The 17,244-nt window shown below is 38.4% G+C and overlaps 1 protein-coding gene across 7 annotated transcripts in view; it reads left to right on the top strand.

Annotated features, from left to right (window-relative positions):
- adgrb1a (adhesion G protein-coupled receptor B1a) overlaps nucleotides 1-17,244 on the top strand; it is a 116,765-nt gene that overhangs the window by 47,049 nt on the left and 52,472 nt on the right. For 2 of the 7 annotated variants that reach the window (XM_067448263.1, XM_067448259.1), the window contains exons 3-14: nucleotides 1,247-1,405; nucleotides 1,605-1,679; nucleotides 2,130-2,234; nucleotides 3,415-3,582; nucleotides 4,939-5,103; nucleotides 5,444-5,773; nucleotides 6,799-6,900; nucleotides 7,106-7,212; nucleotides 7,891-8,085; nucleotides 8,178-8,246; nucleotides 8,769-8,877; nucleotides 13,566-13,709. In XM_067448263.1, the coding sequence (XP_067304364.1) occupies nucleotides 1,247-1,405; nucleotides 1,605-1,679; nucleotides 2,130-2,234; nucleotides 3,415-3,582; nucleotides 4,939-5,103; nucleotides 5,444-5,773; nucleotides 6,799-6,900; nucleotides 7,106-7,212; nucleotides 7,891-8,085; nucleotides 8,178-8,246; nucleotides 8,769-8,877; nucleotides 13,566-13,709 (1,728 nt within the window). Of the gene's footprint in view, nucleotides 1-1,246; nucleotides 1,406-1,604; nucleotides 1,680-2,129; nucleotides 2,235-3,414; nucleotides 3,583-4,923; nucleotides 5,104-5,443; nucleotides 5,774-6,798; nucleotides 6,901-7,105; nucleotides 7,213-7,890; nucleotides 8,086-8,177; nucleotides 8,247-8,768; nucleotides 8,878-13,565; nucleotides 13,710-17,244 lie in introns of all 7 variants that reach the window. The other 5 variants (XM_067448262.1, XM_067448258.1, XM_067448261.1 and 2 more) reach the window with 3 other exon arrangements.

Genomic DNA, 17,244 nt, shown 5'->3' with positions numbered 1-17,244 from the left:
CTACATATGCAAAATAAATAAATCATAGAAAAACAAAAAGCTCACTGGTTCTCTCTTGTTTTGTGTTCATCATTTTGTTGTATGACAGCCTGGTCAAAAAAAATATGTCAGCATTTCATTGCTACACAACTGTGCAATATGCAAAATAACACATTTTTAATAAAGGAAAAATGGACATCAATAGACTGGACATCACTTTTGGCCACTATTCTATGTAACTTGAATTTTAATACTTAAAATTGGTTGGGGTTTAAATAAAAATGTATGTACATGTTGTTGTTTTTTCTAGTAAAAGGGTAAAAAAAAATAAAAGGGTATAAATCTTACTAAAAAATAAATTAAATGAATATTCTTCTAAATTATATCAAGGCTATACATTCTTAAAATAAACGTAGACATAATGGTGGTGTAAAATGTATTTAATGTATTTCATATGACATTATTATTATTTGTTTTTAAAATGCTCCTAATGTTTGTCAAAAATATGAAACTTCATTTGATTACATTTTTAGCATTTTTGAACCTAGATTTTGTTGTCCTTTTTTAACTAGATTTCTTATTGTATTACTTCGACATACACACTGACCCCATTAACCCTTTAGAACCTGAAGCTAAAGGCATTTTCACATATTTTGTTTTTTTTTCGACTGTAGAATTATGAGGGTTCAAGAGTTACAGTAACTTGAATACAGCTTGGTTGGCGGTGTCGGCGACGACACGTTTGGTTTCAAAGGGTTAACTGATTTTTACATTGTCTGCATATGGACCCTCCCCATATAATACATGCTAAAATCCACAAGGACATTTCAAACATGGGCTGTATCTGATTCTTTCTCACTTTCATTTCAGTTCCCAATTTCCTGGCAGAGCTGCGCTGAGTGTAGAATTACGTACCCTCCCCCGTACAATTGATTTGTGAGTAATTAAAAATGTCTGCAGTTGGACATGGTCCAGCTTCATGTTCTATTCATGCAGATTAATACATATTTGTCGGGGCCTCCGGGATCAGACAGGCAGCAATGTCTGCTATTAAACATTCATGAGGGAGCAGAACACAGGGACTCATATCCTACTGGTATTTATGGGTCCATTTCTACATCTTAGTGCCATCATAATGGATTACGAAATCAGAACATTATTGCTTAGCAGGGATGGAAATTTAATTTGTGTCATGGAAATTTATTAAGAAATGGCTTTTTCTTGGGAATTACGCTCACACGCATTGTTCATTGTGGGTTTAATGCAGGTGGCTGGAGTCGGTGGGCCAACTGGGCGGAGTGCAGCAGTGAATGTGGGGGCGGAGTCCAGACACGCACACGCACCTGTCAGTCACCTCCCGAGGAGGCGTACCTGTGCGAGGGCGTTTTGGAAGAAGGTCGTCCCTGCAACGCTCAGCCGTGCATTGGTAAGTTCTACACTCATACGAGTAGGCATGTGACACGTTCTCTCTCTATCACTATCTGACACCTCATTGTTCACATTTCACTGTAAAAAAAACAGATGTTCTGCTTCCTGTGTGACATAATGAAAGAGCAATAACGATAATGCAATAATAGGCCGATGGTAGAATGAGCTTTTTTGTGTGCTTTTCATTGGACCCATAGGCTACAGGCAGTATTCCTCTAAAGGCAAGGGTTTAAGTCCAGTGAAATACAAAGGAATGCAAGAGGCCATGCTTGGTAAGGGCGTCACAGACCAAGTCAGTGTGAATGTGACTGTAGTGAGTAGATCTTCACCCAGTTTGGATGGAGGCCATGAGTAAATAACCCACTCCATGGTCAAGGCCATCGGCTGCAGATGTCTTTACCTCGATTGTCTGTGTCTCTGTTCCGCATGGTCTGCTTATTTTTTCATCAGCCATCCACTGCTCGCTCCATCTTGCCCTCTTTCAGCACACTTTTCGATGTTAAGATCACACGTTTCGAGGTCACGCAAACTCAGAAGTGTCCGAACTCTCAGAGTCTCGCGTTCGCATGGAGAGCATCGAACCGAACACGGGTCCGCTTCTCAGCTATATGTAGCCTTACCTTAGACTTCACACAAAATCCCAAGCATGGCTGATGCTGGTCTAGATGTTCAGGTCGCACAGCACAGTCGACTGTAGTTGCTAACCCCACCCCATCCTGCAGGCAAAGGCAGACTTGGCACTCGTAGCCAATCCCTGCGCTCGGTGGACAGCCGTAAACGAGAGGACTCTGATAAGACCCGCAGTGGACAGCAGTCTTCCCAAACAGGTAAGAAGACAGGTGGCATCAGCCTCCTCTTCAGCTTGGGGTCACACACACACACACACACACACACACACACACACACACACACACACACACACACTTGCAACCGTTTCACTCACTAGTTCACATTCAGGGGAGTAGACTGGATGCGTATGTGGCTATGGCCTTGTTTTTTTATGCTCCTGTCCGTCTGATTTAAGTTTTGTTTGTCTTTGTCATGTGTATTACGGCATGGTTCATGGCAGAACATCATGATACCCATGAATCATGGACACCATTGCTTGCAAGGAAGCTAAATGAGTTTTGAAAGGGTCGTAACCCCATATTATGAAACAAACAAGAACAAGGGGGTGGTGATGCTTGATTTGCATGCTTTAAAATAAAAGAAACATTGGGCTTCTAATATGATGTAACCCCTTTTATTTGGTGTTTTCTTTGTGTGTACTGCATGAATGTTTCTATTATATTTACAGTTAGCACCAATACGAGTCTCCACAAAATGAAGGTCTTTTTCTTCTATGTCTATGAATGTTTCTAAAAGTTAGCTTTTCTTGTAATTAATCAGATATTATGTTTAAAAATGTTGTGCATGGTATTACAATTGTTATATTTGGAAGGAGATGGTAACAACTATTGTAAATGCGTATTGTTAATTATGCCTATGAAGGGTATGGAAACTAGAAAGTGTAATGCCCCTAATGTTGTTAGAACTATAGGTTAAATCTTTCTCTCCTTATCAGTTTTCATTTTAACATTCAATATCATTCTATTGGACATTCTTGATTCTCCATTTCGTTCCATTGGATGGTTATGATAGCCTACGTCTTCCTATCCTTATCAATTGGAATGTCAGGGCAGCTAAGCGTTTCCTATTGGACATTAATATCTTCCCATTCCTTTGGGATTACAACATGATTCCTCGGCTTTCCCAGTTGCGCAGATATTAAAGTCTGATATATTGAACGGCCTTGTGAAATCCTTGTATAGATGGCTGACTTACATATCCTAAAACTGAAAGCATGAACTTCTATTACGGGTAAATTCTGAGGATATGGAATCAGCGATGAAATGATTTAAGCCTCCGCTGTTAGACGAGGTGGCTAATCCTGCATGCTAATTAGTTTTGGCCCTTTTCCTACCCTTTCCTCCGCACCTTACCCCATCCCATCCCCGTCCCTCTCAGTGGATCCTCCGTCGGGTGAGGAGTGGTCTGCGTGGAGCGTGTGTTCGGCCACGTGCGGTGAGGGCTGGCAGAGCCGCACGCGCTTCTGCGTCTCCGTGTCGTACAGCACGCAGTGCAGCGGGCCGCTGCGCGAACAGAGACCCTGCAATAACACCGCTGTGTGTCCAGGTAAGCACAGCCCACCTCAGGCCTCTCCTCACCCCCACCATCTTCCTCATCCACCTCCCATCGCCTGTCCCACCTCCAACGGGGTCCATTAGCTTTGCCACTCACCTTCCAGTCGCTGCCCATCTGAAGCGAACTCTTCCTGGGCTTCCATGTACGGCTACTCCCCTCTCAACCCTGGATCCTGGAGAGCCGTGGTAAGATGGTAATGGGTTTAAGTCCAGCATTGTCAGCTAAGTCCCTATAGTTCCCACTGCATGTAGGCTGGTCTCTCTCAATCTCTTTTCATTCCACCATTTCAGCATCTCCGGGGCACACACGAACATGTTATTCAGTTAAAAACACATGTCTAGCCAAGCACAATGCTGTTTTAAGTCCTAATCATTTTATGCAGAAAAAATGTTTTATTTACTCTTTAACATCAGAACTTACAGCCGAAAATTGGAGTGGTCTTTGAACGCTAAGAGTTCCATGTGTTTTATACTCCCTGTAATTCTCTGTTCACACTGACAGCTGTTTTGTGCTGCATTTTTTGTTGCTATAGTAGCAAAGTCCCTTTGAAACGGAAGTCATTTTTGCAATGCCTCCATCCATGCAATGCCTCCAGTTCTTATGCTCAAATAATGTCTAGTGTAATATATTTCTGATTGTCTAGCGCTACCTCTAACCAAAACACATGTGCAGTCCTAAATATGAGTTTTAGGATACTATGGGAACTGGAGTGTCTAACTGCTGCAATGACATGATGTCCTTCCCACCTGCTAAATGGTGCTTTTATTTAGAAGGCGGGACTTCCATTACTAGAGCCGCCATGTTGCGTGTTGCAGTTTCTCCAGTACATAGAAATACTATTGAACCATTTTGTAGTCTTTTAGTTGGAATTCCTTTTATTGGTTGACAATGTAAAGGGATATAGCTTCACAGCATAGCTTCCAAAAATGTGATGTATTGCTGGTAAAAAATAAATAAATAATAATGTGTTCTTCTGTTTGGATAGGTAATCAGGTTTCTTACTGCTAAAAATGGAAAATGTTTATACAATTGCGACCATACATCATATCATGAACAAGATGTACAATGATCAATGCATACTGCTCATTGTGCTCCAATGTCTTCACTCCTATTGGTACTCACCCCATTACGTCGCCTCTCATAAAACATTTCTCGAATTTTTCTCACCCCAGACGGTCACTCATGACATCGGGAAATTGGCAACTCCCATTGAAAAGAAATGAATTAAAATTGCTGCAGATTGTTGTCAGTGTGAACCCCTCTTTCGTTTTCCTCTTGTGCATGTGTGTGTGTTGTCGAGGTGCGTTTTTCTCTCTATAAATCATACCCTAGCCGCTCTGATTGCAGTGCACGGGGCATGGGACGAGTGGTCTCCATGGAGCTTGTGTTCTTCAACGTGCGGCCGCGGCTACAGGGACCGCACTCGCTCCTGCAAGCCGCCGCAGTTCGGAGGAAACCCCTGTGAGGGTCCGGAGAAACAGACCAAATTCTGCAACATTGCTGTATGCCCAGGTGATCTTTGGGTCTTTAAATACAGACTGTCTCATACAGATTTAATGACTTCCATCAAGGAGCACAATTAAAGCCTAATGTGAGGCACTGAGATTGAAAGGAACCATTGTGAAGTTCACAGCAAATGATGGTGATTAAGTGAGGCTTTAAATCACTGGGAATTCAACTAGAGTTTGGCAACCCAAGCTTCCTTTCCCCTGCAATATATCATTTAATAATGTCACCTTATCATGCTCCAATTTCAATCCCTCTCTTTTGTCTCTCTAATGTTGCTTTGTATCCTCTACATTCAGAATATTCGTACTTTTTGCCTTCTAAGTTCATGTCATTTCTTCTGTAGTGGATGGAGTGTGGAATGAGTGGTCCAGCTGGAGTTCCTGTTCCTTATCCTGTTCGAATGGAACAATGCAGCGCACTCGAGAATGTAACGGGCCCTCATATGGGGGCCTAGAGTGTCAGGGCGAGTGGCGTCAGACACGTGACTGCTTCCTCAAAGAGTGTCCTGTGGATGGCCAGTGGCAGCTCTGGAGCTCTTGGGCTGGTTGTACCAAAACATGTGGTGGAGGAAGCCAGCAGAGACAAAGGGTGTGTTATGGGCCCTTTTTTGAAGGGGAGCCATGCCCAGGGGACAGAGAGGAAGTTAAATCTTGCAATGAGAAGAGATGTCCAGGTGAGACGATCACGTGGCTGTACCCAAAAATTCATTGAAAATAAAACTATAAAAATTTGACAACTGGTATATATTTTGAATCATTGTCTACCAGGGTTACGCTCAAGTGACGATGCAGATTCGCGGCATCACCAAACTTTACAATTTTAACTTTTTATCTCACAATTGGCAAGATATAAAGTTGAAATTGTGCTATAAAGTCAGAATTGCGAGTTATAAGGTCAGAATTGCAAGCTATAAAGTCGGAACTGTGAGATATAAAGTCAGAATTGCGAGTTATAAAGTCATGATTTTGTGATACAAAAGTCCAAATTGCAAGTTTATATCATACAATTCTGACTTTATAGCAATTCTTATAATTAAAAATTGTGAGATATAAACTCAATTCCGACTTTATATCTTACAATTGCGTCTTATAAAGTCAGAATTGCAAGATATCAACTTGCAATTGCGACTCTATATCACACAATTCTGACTTTATAATGCGCAATTGTGACTTTGTATCATGCAATTCTGAGAGAAAAGTCAGAATTGCGAAATAAAAAAGTGTCAATTGGGTTTTTTGATGTGGCTTTCACAATACTGAGTTACATTACTACATTACTGAGTGTTAGGTCTTCAATAAAATGCAGAACCCTTTACTTAAATTGGTTGGGCTAGTAATTATTATTATTTTTTTGCTGTGATTATTGATATAATATATATATATATATATATATATATATATATATATATATATATTTTTTTTTTTTTTTTTTAATGTAATTTAAAATGTTGCAATTGTAAAAACTTTATTTCCACACACACACACACACACACACACACACACACACACACACACACCGTTAACCGTAATTGTGAAATAACGGTTATAAAAATTATTTTGTATAAATATTTTTTTAAGGAAAAATTAAGTTCTATTGCTGTAACTTGTTTATTTGTTTTGATCACAATTGAAAACCCTCACGTTTTTGTGGCATTGATTGGGGTATTTTGTCTTTTCTGACTTCTGTGGTTTTATGCAGAGCCACATGAGATTTGTGACGAGGAGAATTTCTCCAACGTAGTATGGAAGAAAACACCTTCAGGGGACACGGCGGCTGTCCGCTGCCCTCCAAATGCTGTAGGTAAGACATGACTCATGCAAACACAAATAATGGAATAGCTTTCTAAACCATCCCTTAATGTTGTAGTCAGACATGTTCAGCACCGTGGACAGCTCCAGGAGCTTGGTTTAAAAAAGGAAACAAGAAAAAAAAAAACATGTAGCATACTTTTTTTAACCAATTCTTGTTCGAGATCTGGTAACGGTGACCCACTTCTGTGATGCAGGACTAATTCTTCGGCGATGTTCGCTGAATGATGAGGGTGTTGCGTACTGGGAGGACCCAACGTACATGAAGTGTGTCTCAAATGATTACAGAAGTATCCAAACGCTGGTAGGCGATCTCCAAACTAAACCCTAGCCGTTTTAAAGGGTTACTCCACCGCTTTTTCATATTAAACTATGTTATTCCCTTAACTAAGACGAGTTGATACATACCTCTCTCATCTCAGTGCGTGCATTTAATCGCTCTGTCGCGCGGTGACATTCTGATAGCATTTAGCTTAGCCCACTAAGCCCAGTTCATTCACTATGGTACCAAACAGAGATCAAGTTAGAAGCGACCAAACACCTCCACCTTTTAATACCTTTTTCCTATTTAAATACACAGACTATTTAAATACACGGTTACACGGATAGTTGAACGACCTAGTATGGTGACACAAAATAAAACGTGGCGCTTTTCTTAGTGGGTTAAAAAGGAGAACTATAATGTGTGGCGGAATAGCACTTCTGAGAGTACTTCGACTCGGCGCAGTAAAAAGTCACGCCTGAAAAATCCTCCCTCACATCTCCACCATAGTGAATGAACTGGGCTTAGTGGGCTAAGCTAAATGCTATCAGAATGTCACCGCGCATCAGAACGATTAAGAGCACGCACTGAGATGAGAGAGGTATGTATTAACTCGTCTTAGTTAAGGGAATAACATAGTTTAATATGAAAATGCGATGGAGTATCCCTTTAACACCAAAAGTGTCTCCAAAGCTAAGGTTGGTTTTGTACCTTCTCCAGACTCGAGATCACCTTTCCAAAGCTCAAAGAGGCCTTGTGGGAGACGGGGTCTCGGAAGTCATGACCAAGCTGAGGGTGACGTCCAGTGATGGAACAAGCTACAGTGGAGATCTTCTGGCTATCATAGATGTACTGAAAAACATGACAGAGATATTTAGGAGGTCCTACTACAGCCCCAGTAATGCAGACATGAGGGTTAGTGGAAAGTTATTTGCTTATTTTCAAATAATGGGCCATTTTGAGCTAGACTGCCCATGAATTTAATTTTCATGTGGTCTTGTTCACAGAATTTTGTGCAGTCAGTGAGTAACTTACTGATGGAGGAAAACAGAGAAAGGTGGGGGGAAGCACAACTGGTGAGTCAGCCTTCACTTTCTTTTCTCTTTCTTTACATTTATGTCATGTCATTCATTCATTCATTCATTCATTCATTCATTCATTCATTCATTCATTCATTCATTCATTCATTCATCCATCCATCCATCCATCCATCCATCCATTCATTCATTTATTTTTCTACTAACTCATTCGTCATACACTCATTCAGTCTTTAATGTTGGTATCGTCTCACTCTCTTTCACTTAGTAACTATGCGAGTTTCAGCTGGTTCTAAAGGTGATTAATTGGCTAATTCTCTTTTCTTCACTGCACATCTTTCTTTCAGCTGTTTGTCTCCTGCTGTTTAGTTAGATCATTAGTTAGTTTACAATTTATGTCTTAACGCGAGCTTCAGTTTTCGTTCCGAAGGAAGGATATCATTAAGCTTGTGTAGTGGCAAAACTGTATGATTATCATGTTATCTTAGCAAAAATATTTAAAATGCACTTATAGAATCACATATGTGAATTAACATTCAGCTCTGTTTTTCTTTCTGGCAGCTGGGGCCCAATATTAAGGAGCTTTTTCGTCTAGTGGAAGACTTTGTGGACGTCATCAGCCTCCGCATGAAGGACTTCCAGGACACTTATGAGGTCACCGACAATCTGGGTCAGTTTCCGCTGACATTTAGCTCGGTTTACACCCCTGCAATAATGTCAGAGGATGATGCTTATGTACTTTGAGGGTTGAATATTTGGGCAGGTTGCCTAGAAGTTGCAGCCACAAACCCAAGAAAGAACTGGAGATTTGCATGAGGTTAATTATAATGTAAAGTAATTCATTATTAGATGCGTGTCCAATACTGTGGAAATGTCTTTAAAAAAAAATTGTTTTTGTTTTTTATAATTCAAGTTTTTATCGCTTTTATCCGGTATATGACAAAATCATAGATATATACAAATGCTACATATAAGGCCAAAATATAGACCGTGGTTGTACAGTAATTAACAAAAAATAAATAAACAGAATACAAAATGAGGGAAAAGCAACAGAGAGAAAAATATGAAAAATAAATATACTGTAAATAAATAATTACATGATCTTGCATCTAAGTAGTGCAACAAATTAAGAAGTCAAAGTTATTGTGTCACATGGACAGATAACGTCACATAATACCAAAGATCTCCCCAGGCAGGGATACACACAGGGACACATGCTCTTTTTTATTATGTAGTTTGTGTCTTTGTCATTATGTTGACCCAAAAATATTTGGCATCTGTTCCCTGTCTCCCAATAGACATCATTTTGGTAATAGTGGATTTGTTGTTCCAAGCCATTTGTGCAAAATAGTTACAATTTGTTGCCATAAAGGTAGAATAAGTGGACACTCCCAGATACAGTGAATAAAAGTACCTCTGTCCTTATGACATTTCCAACAAACTTTATTTGTCAGACCCATTCTATAAAGTCTAAGAGGTGTCAGATAGAACCTGTGTATGATTTTGTACTGTGGAAAAATTATATTCATAATTACCTGTATTTGACACATTTCTTTTCCATTCTTCATCCCCAATTACAGCCCCAGTGTCTTTTTCCAATACTGTCTTTAAATTTGTACAGTCATTGCTGAGCCCATGGTTGGTCATCCTGTAGAATACAGAGGCTTTTTTTTTTTTTTTGGAAATGCGGCAGTGTTAGGAAGTCCAAGATATGGTTTCTGTCCGTGTACTGGATTTTTGTAGAAACATACTTTCTAATGTGTATGTATTTCCAGAAATGTTCTTTCCCCTTTAGATTATACTTCTGTGCAAGGTTATTATAAGACAAAAAATACACCCTGTTCAAATAAGTCTACCACAGTGCACAAGCCATTCATATGCCCTTACTTCCAGTACATAAGTGATTCCCCAATACAAATAGCATAATTATGCAATAGGGAAGAGTATGGTCGTTTACATTGTGATATTTTTTGCATCTTGAACCTTAGCCTGTACCTCTCTGGAATGCCCCATGATAGATTTGTGTTTATGTCTAAACATTGAGACAAATGTTCAAAAGGGCTGTATGGCCAAGACAGAGTTTTCTCAATAGTAACCCAATCTAATTGATTATTATTGTTCCAAAGTTTGGCCAATTTGGCCATTTCAAAAGATACCTGATAGAGCTGAGAGATTATCCCGAGAGGTGCATAATTTGTTCAGCTTTATCCTGGGCCTTTGCCATTACATAGGAAACAGTGGTGTTGTAAGTGGAAGCATCATAAGCATGTAATTAAGCTAAGGCGAGAACACCAACTTAATTATATTTACCTTCCCCTATAAAGTTACCATCATTTTTCACCATTTGTCCAGGTTATTTCTTATGTTTTGTAAAAGTGGTGTCAAATTTTACATAGGAATCTCTTCTAACTACGTGCTTATCCTGATACCCAAATATGTTATCCCTCTTGGGATCCATCTAAAGCCATATATAATGTTTTTTCACATCACTATAGGCTTTTTATGGTACTGTAATAGATGACCAATTGACATCCCCCAACAGTATAATGACATACACTGAACTCTACAGTTTCACTCTCATCTTAAAGCAGTAAAACATGATACATATGTAGCTCTAGGCATTTCTGTAGCTTTCAAATCACACTCTAAACCACGCACATCTCTCCTGCACAAGGAAGACTCTGGTTTACTCAGCACCCAGGTTCGCAGGAACAGAGGAAAGATGAACCGCCATGGTCATACGTTGTGGGCCGCAGCTGGAAGAGTTTAAAAGGGGGTGTGAGGGGCGGTATTAGGTTCTGTTTACCTCTGAATCACTGAGCCGCATATGAGCTCTGATTCTCCCATAGTGACAAAACCTGTCCTACAGCAATGACCTATGAGTCCCACACACAGCTATAAGACATCTATACATAACAGCACACATTCATCAACAGACTGAAAATAGAACTGCATCATGAGAGATAGTTAGTAACAGTTAGCACACATTGAGGCTTGGTTTTAGTGTGGGAGGGCAAGTTCAAATATTTTTGCTCTTATTCACAAAACAATTAAGGCACAATATGTAAGATTTTCAGATTAAAATATCCAAAAACCACTAGAACTATCTATTTTGTTGACTTGTGTACTTACATTATCTCTAATGTTTCCAAGAATGTTAAAATCCAGAGAAATAAGCTATTTTAACCAGGACACAGATCGTGTCCATGCGACGCCTATTAATCGTACCCGCGTTAAAACCCTGGTTTTATTTTGTAGAAACCATGAAAATACCAAAGACACTATAATATACTGTGTGTTTTATTAGACAGGTATTTTATTAGACATTTGTTAAATATCCCAGCACAGTTAGTCTTATTGTTTAAAGGGTTACTTTACCGATTAGCATATGGCTTTGTATTAGTAGAAACCTTGGAGTATTATTCTAATGATCGTATATTCGAATGAAATATCATCAATTTGTGTCATTGGAGGAATTTTTGGCCAGAGGCTAAAGACTACAGCCAGCGGAGGGCGCTATTTACCTCAGCTCTCATCATGAGAGCTCATTCAGCTCATTTATCACAATTAATGTAATCTGACTCCTGCTGCATTTGTGCCGTGACACTCGCTCGGCGACTAAAATCACATCATATTGAAAAGACACGTTCAGTTTTTAATTGTAGTGTCTGTTCTCTAACTGAACGGATTTTATGAAAATGAACGCGGTGGGAAATTGATCCAGTAGCGGTGGCTTTGGGAGTGTCCTTGTAGGGAAGCGAAGCATTCTGGGAATGGTTGTCTTTCATCCCCATGAGACAAAAGTACATTTTCCGTCTTTTCTCAGTCTAGAAAGCACCGAATTCAAAAATAATTTCACATTTCTACTATATTACTGACCCAGTTTAAATACAGATCCATGTTTCCAGCGCTAAAGTACCCCTTTAAAACTCTTTTTCTTGATTTCTAGTGTGTACCATGTATTGCCATGCCTAATATCGATCTAGCTTACTGCAGTGGGCTACACGTGTCTCACAGTAGCTGCAGAGTGAACGCACAGAGTAGCATTATAATATAACTTTCACTCAAATAATGTATCTAATATGATCAAACAGTGCTGTAAGCTAGATCGATATTAGGCATGGCAATACATGGTACGCTCTAAAACAAGTTTTACTAATAAAAGCTCCACGAAATCAAGGCATCATCAAGCTATGCCTTTTTTTTTTTTTTTGAATAAGTGATCTCTAGCGGCGCAAAATGATTGTGGCTTTAATGTCTCATCTTTACTTCACACAAAAAAGGTGATGGTTTTTCAGAACTGAAGCAAAGCGGTTATATTCTGTATAAAATGATTTAGAAAAAAGTTACCTTGGTTGCCTTAAAATTTTGAGTTCATTGAAATTAAAATTTTGAGTTAATACAATGACAATTTTTTGAGATTCGACAACCTTTATTAAAATATTATTAAAAGATGTTGTAAGCATATTGGGGAATTGTGTGTGTTTTATTTCTGATGATGCAGTGAAGCATGCCAAATAGTGCTATTTTCATGATTTATCACATTTTTTATGTGGTTCAGATACAAAAATATTTTAGTTTCTATTTATTAAACAAATTTCCTTCATTGTATCAACTCAAATTTTTAATTTCAATAAACTCAAAATTTTAAGGCAACCAGGTTACTTACTTTTTTAAGTTAAACCAACAAAAAACAACCAAATTTTTTTACAGTGTACACACAACACAATTGAAACGCTTCTAGTGATAAGAACCAGGTTCTAGTTTGGACTCCACTACTAGTTAATCTCATTCAAAATAATGTATTTAATCCTCTCTGCTGTCTCTGTCAATAAAAATCTGGGGGGGAAACTCAGTCACTGTATTGAGCTAGTTGGAATAAAAGTCATGTCCAACATGTCATTATATCAGCCCAGTGTCTTGTAAACACAAATTCTGAGGCTGAGATTAATTAGTTGGTTACTTGATTGTTTGGTTAGTTGGGAAGTCATGAAACACAAGCAAAGCAAATGTCTGAGTAAATCAATCTTAAAACCATTTGTATGTAAATTGCTCCATTACATTGAATGCAATAACTTTCAATGTACAATAATAAATCATTCAATCATATAATACAAATTAAACGTTTATTTCACATATTTATTTTTTGAGCTTCGTGAATAAATCAAAATGAGAAGGCAGCAGAAGGCTGAGATCAAGAGAACGAAAGAGTTTGAGCTGAGAGAGTTTGTATGGTGGCGTATATGGCGTCGTCTGACAGCATGACACTTTCTCTAGTTGAGATGCGATCGCTGTGCAGTGAGTCAGGATATTGGTATTGCCATGCAGCTTACTGTTCCCTCTGGATTCTCCCTCCAGTGTTGAGTATTCACAAGCGGCCTGTTGCGGGAAATGCAGATATCACTTTCCCAATGAAGGGATGGAGGGGGATGGTGGACTGGGCTCGCAACTCAGAGGACAAAGTCAGAGTGGCTAAAAACATCTTGGTCACTGGAAAACCAGGTAAGAAACACATTCTTACACAAGTGCACACGCTATGCTTGTAAGCACAGTGGTCGAGTGGTACATACTACAGATACAATGAGCCGTGGGGCTCATGTGGGAAGCACAGGTTTGAGTCTGGCCTGCATTTTGTGCTCATCAGAGGCCTTATGAAATCCCCCAAATTCTGTGTATTCCGTTTTTAATCGGAAAACAATTGATTAATTCTTTAAAATGTAACCAAATTAAAATGTAACAATTAATTTACAATAAAATGTATTTAAATAAAATGCAGCAAAACAGAACTTTACAGTATGAATTAAAACTTGAATGTAAAAATCTCTTGATTATGATATTCATTATAATAACAATAATAATAATAGACCATTGATATTATTATTATTACTTTCAGAGATATGTTTTAATATATATAATATAGAGGCGGACAGTAGTGGATATTTTTACTTTCTACTCAAGTAAATGTTTAAGTATATACTTCATCCGTGTTTTCTTTGGAAAACTTTTACTTCACTGCATTCCAAAGCATAATATATAATTTCATACTTTTTACTGCACTACATTTCATAAATAAAAGTTGTTGTTTTCTTACCTTTAATATTTATGTAAGTACTGTTTTATTTGTAAAACATACTCAACTAACACTTTAAATTACTTTTACTTGAGTAAAAGTATGCAGTTCATTTAAAAAAAAATGTAATTAAGTAGTGCATTATATTCAATATGAAATGTATTTCAGTTAAAAGTACAATATTATGTTTTGGAATGTTGTGAAGTAAAAGTTTTCCAAAGAATAACACTGATAAAGTACATATACTTAAACCAGGGATTTTAAGGTATAATTGTTGGATGATTTTGTTTTGGAATCTTCAGAAAACTTTAACTCAATTCTTCTCAATATTAACTAGCTCAACCAGTAGAGTGTGACGCTTGCAACCTCAAGGTCATGGGTTTGATTCCCAGGGAAGGCAAGAACTGACAGTAATGTAAAACGTGTACCTTGAATGCAATGCAAGTTGCTTTTAATAAAAGTGTCTGCCAAATGCATAAATGTAAATGTACATTAACTTCAAATAGGTTTAACTGTTATTTATTGCCTGACTCCAGCAAATCATACATCCTTTAGAAGGTGTTTTAATAAAGAGTGAAAATAACAATTACTCATTCTTGAAAATGTGCTCATTGCGACTCATTTTGCCAGCACGGGTCGTATATATTTTTGTCACTATTTTTCAAAGTAAACTTGGGTTATCATAAAGATTGTATATTTGACATTTCACAAGTTTATTTCATTTTTCCAAATGAAATGGTAAAATGCTTATTAAGCTTAATCCCAAAGCAGATCTGGAGAAGTTCAAGTGTCTTGTGTGTTTGGTATATGAAACACAGAACAATCAGATTATATATTAAAATAGCAGTCCTTTTTGCTGTTTAACTTTCATATTGCAATTTGAGCAATTTTACAGTGTTACTATTGATTTATTATTCCAAAATGTGCCAAATTCTCTGCATTATTTGCTAATAAAACCGTACACAACTAGATTCATTAACAAGTGTTTGGTGTTTGTTTAAGGGTTTTTCTCTCCTTTGTTTGAGAGCATATTTCTGTAGGCTGTTCAATCCTTGCCATGTCCGACTTCACAGGCCATTAAAGAAGCTCCTTCCCCCGCGAGTATGCTAATAGAGGAGTTGCTACTTAATCAGGAGTCGGCAGGAGCCAATCAGGCACAATTAGGTTTAATTCCCCTTCCCATTGGGAGATCTGTTGCCATGCCACCAGCGGTGGATTGACAGGTCATCAAGCTTTGGACATGCTGTGATGAGCTTTTATATTAAAGACACTTTAGAATGAGGCGAACGAGAGAGGGATTTGACAGAATGAATCCAATGAAACACATTCCCACCGAGCGAATGAAACGCTTTCATCAGGATCTGCTCTCGTTTAGTTGGTCAAACAGGATGTCTCACTCACTCGTTCAGGCGTGTTTGTTTAGCTGGTCTAACCAATAATATCTGCCTTTTACAGCCTGCACTTGAATGGCATTAAAGCAGAAAAGGACACTTTAGTGAACCAAAACATATTAGTATTCGTTCACCTAAATAATTTGATCAAAAAGAGCACCACTATTTAAGTTGAAATACCCACATCAACATCCAATCATCAACCAAACCAACCAAGTGTCCACCTACATTTTCTCTTTTTTAATCTTTTACACTCAGATGTAGCCTACAATATGCAAGAAAAGATGTGTCGCTGTTCTATTTCATCGCTTCTTTAAGTTGACACAACTTAAAAAATTAAGTTATAGTAACTCAGGTAAATCGAGTTCATCTAAATTATTAATTGTTATTGTATGGTTTAAGTCACAACTTTTTTATTATTTTAAGTTGAACTAAATTAAATTAATTTTAAAATGTTAATGTGGACGTAATATATTATGTAAAAAGGATTAACGAAATGCACTGTAAAAACATTCTAAGTTCTAAATATATCAAATATTAATGAAATGCATATTAAAAGAATACCATTTATGTCATGCTTAGCTTAATTCAATGTGTTATTTGCCGTTTTGTAATTATTTGTTAAATTTACTATCAATTTCTGAGAAAATGTTTCAAAGTAAATCCAACATAATTTTTCTCATTATAGGGATTTAGAGCCAGATTTATCAGCTTTGGTTTGCACTCACATTAATTTACTGGTATTTGTGGCATTATTTGATGGCCATAAAAAGCCATGACTGTCATAACCGGTAGACTGGGTTGTTCATTATGGAAATGATCGATTGCGCCGTCGTCAGTAGATCACGGGCAGAACTTTCCTCTCCCATCAAGTGCTTTGTTTTGGTTTTGTGCTCTAATTCTAATTTGCCCAGTTTAGTAAATCTGGCCCTTAACATAAAACATAGCTTAATATGAAGTAACAAAAAAAATACTGTACATTCCTCTAGTACTCTCTGTTGAACATAAAAGCCCCCCCGAGTCTCATCTGTTCCCATTATTGTGGCTTTGGCATATTAGACGGAGGGGAAAGAGGGGTGGGCAAGCAATAACCTGAGGGAGCTCAAAACTGTCGTGCCCCCTTGGAGCTCCTGTCCCCCTCCATCAGTCTGTGTTCTTGCCCATGGGACCTCAGCTGCAGCCCTGGAGCTGTGGCCTCTGTCTGCCGCCTGGCACCCCCACAGACTCTCCCTCTTTCTCCCCCCTACAGAGCATGCCAGTCTGCCACATGTTTTGGCATGAGCTGGAGCAGTGTAGCTTGAAGACCAGATGGACTTTGTGTGTATGCATGTGTTCATGTTTGCATTGTTTCAGGAGGTTCTACTGGCTGTTGCTCACTGACAGTGATGCAGTGTGAGTGCGACAGAGGCTGGACCGCTGCCATTTCCCCCTCACTTAACTGCATCAGTCTCTTCATTAGTAAAGGAAATATCACCTTGTCGTTACAATACAACCATGATTTGCTATATACACACTGCAGTTCAAAAGTTTAGTACGTTTGGGAAGAAGTTTTTTGAGAGAGGTTTTTCTCTTATAC

This window comes from Pseudorasbora parva, chromosome 7 (genome assembly GCF_024679245.1).
Source record: "Pseudorasbora parva isolate DD20220531a chromosome 7, ASM2467924v1, whole genome shotgun sequence".
Classification (NCBI taxonomy): Eukaryota; Metazoa; Chordata; class Actinopteri; order Cypriniformes; family Gobionidae; genus Pseudorasbora; species Pseudorasbora parva.
Note: the sequence above shows the minus strand (reverse complement) of the source record. Positions and strands in the feature narration are given on the sequence as shown.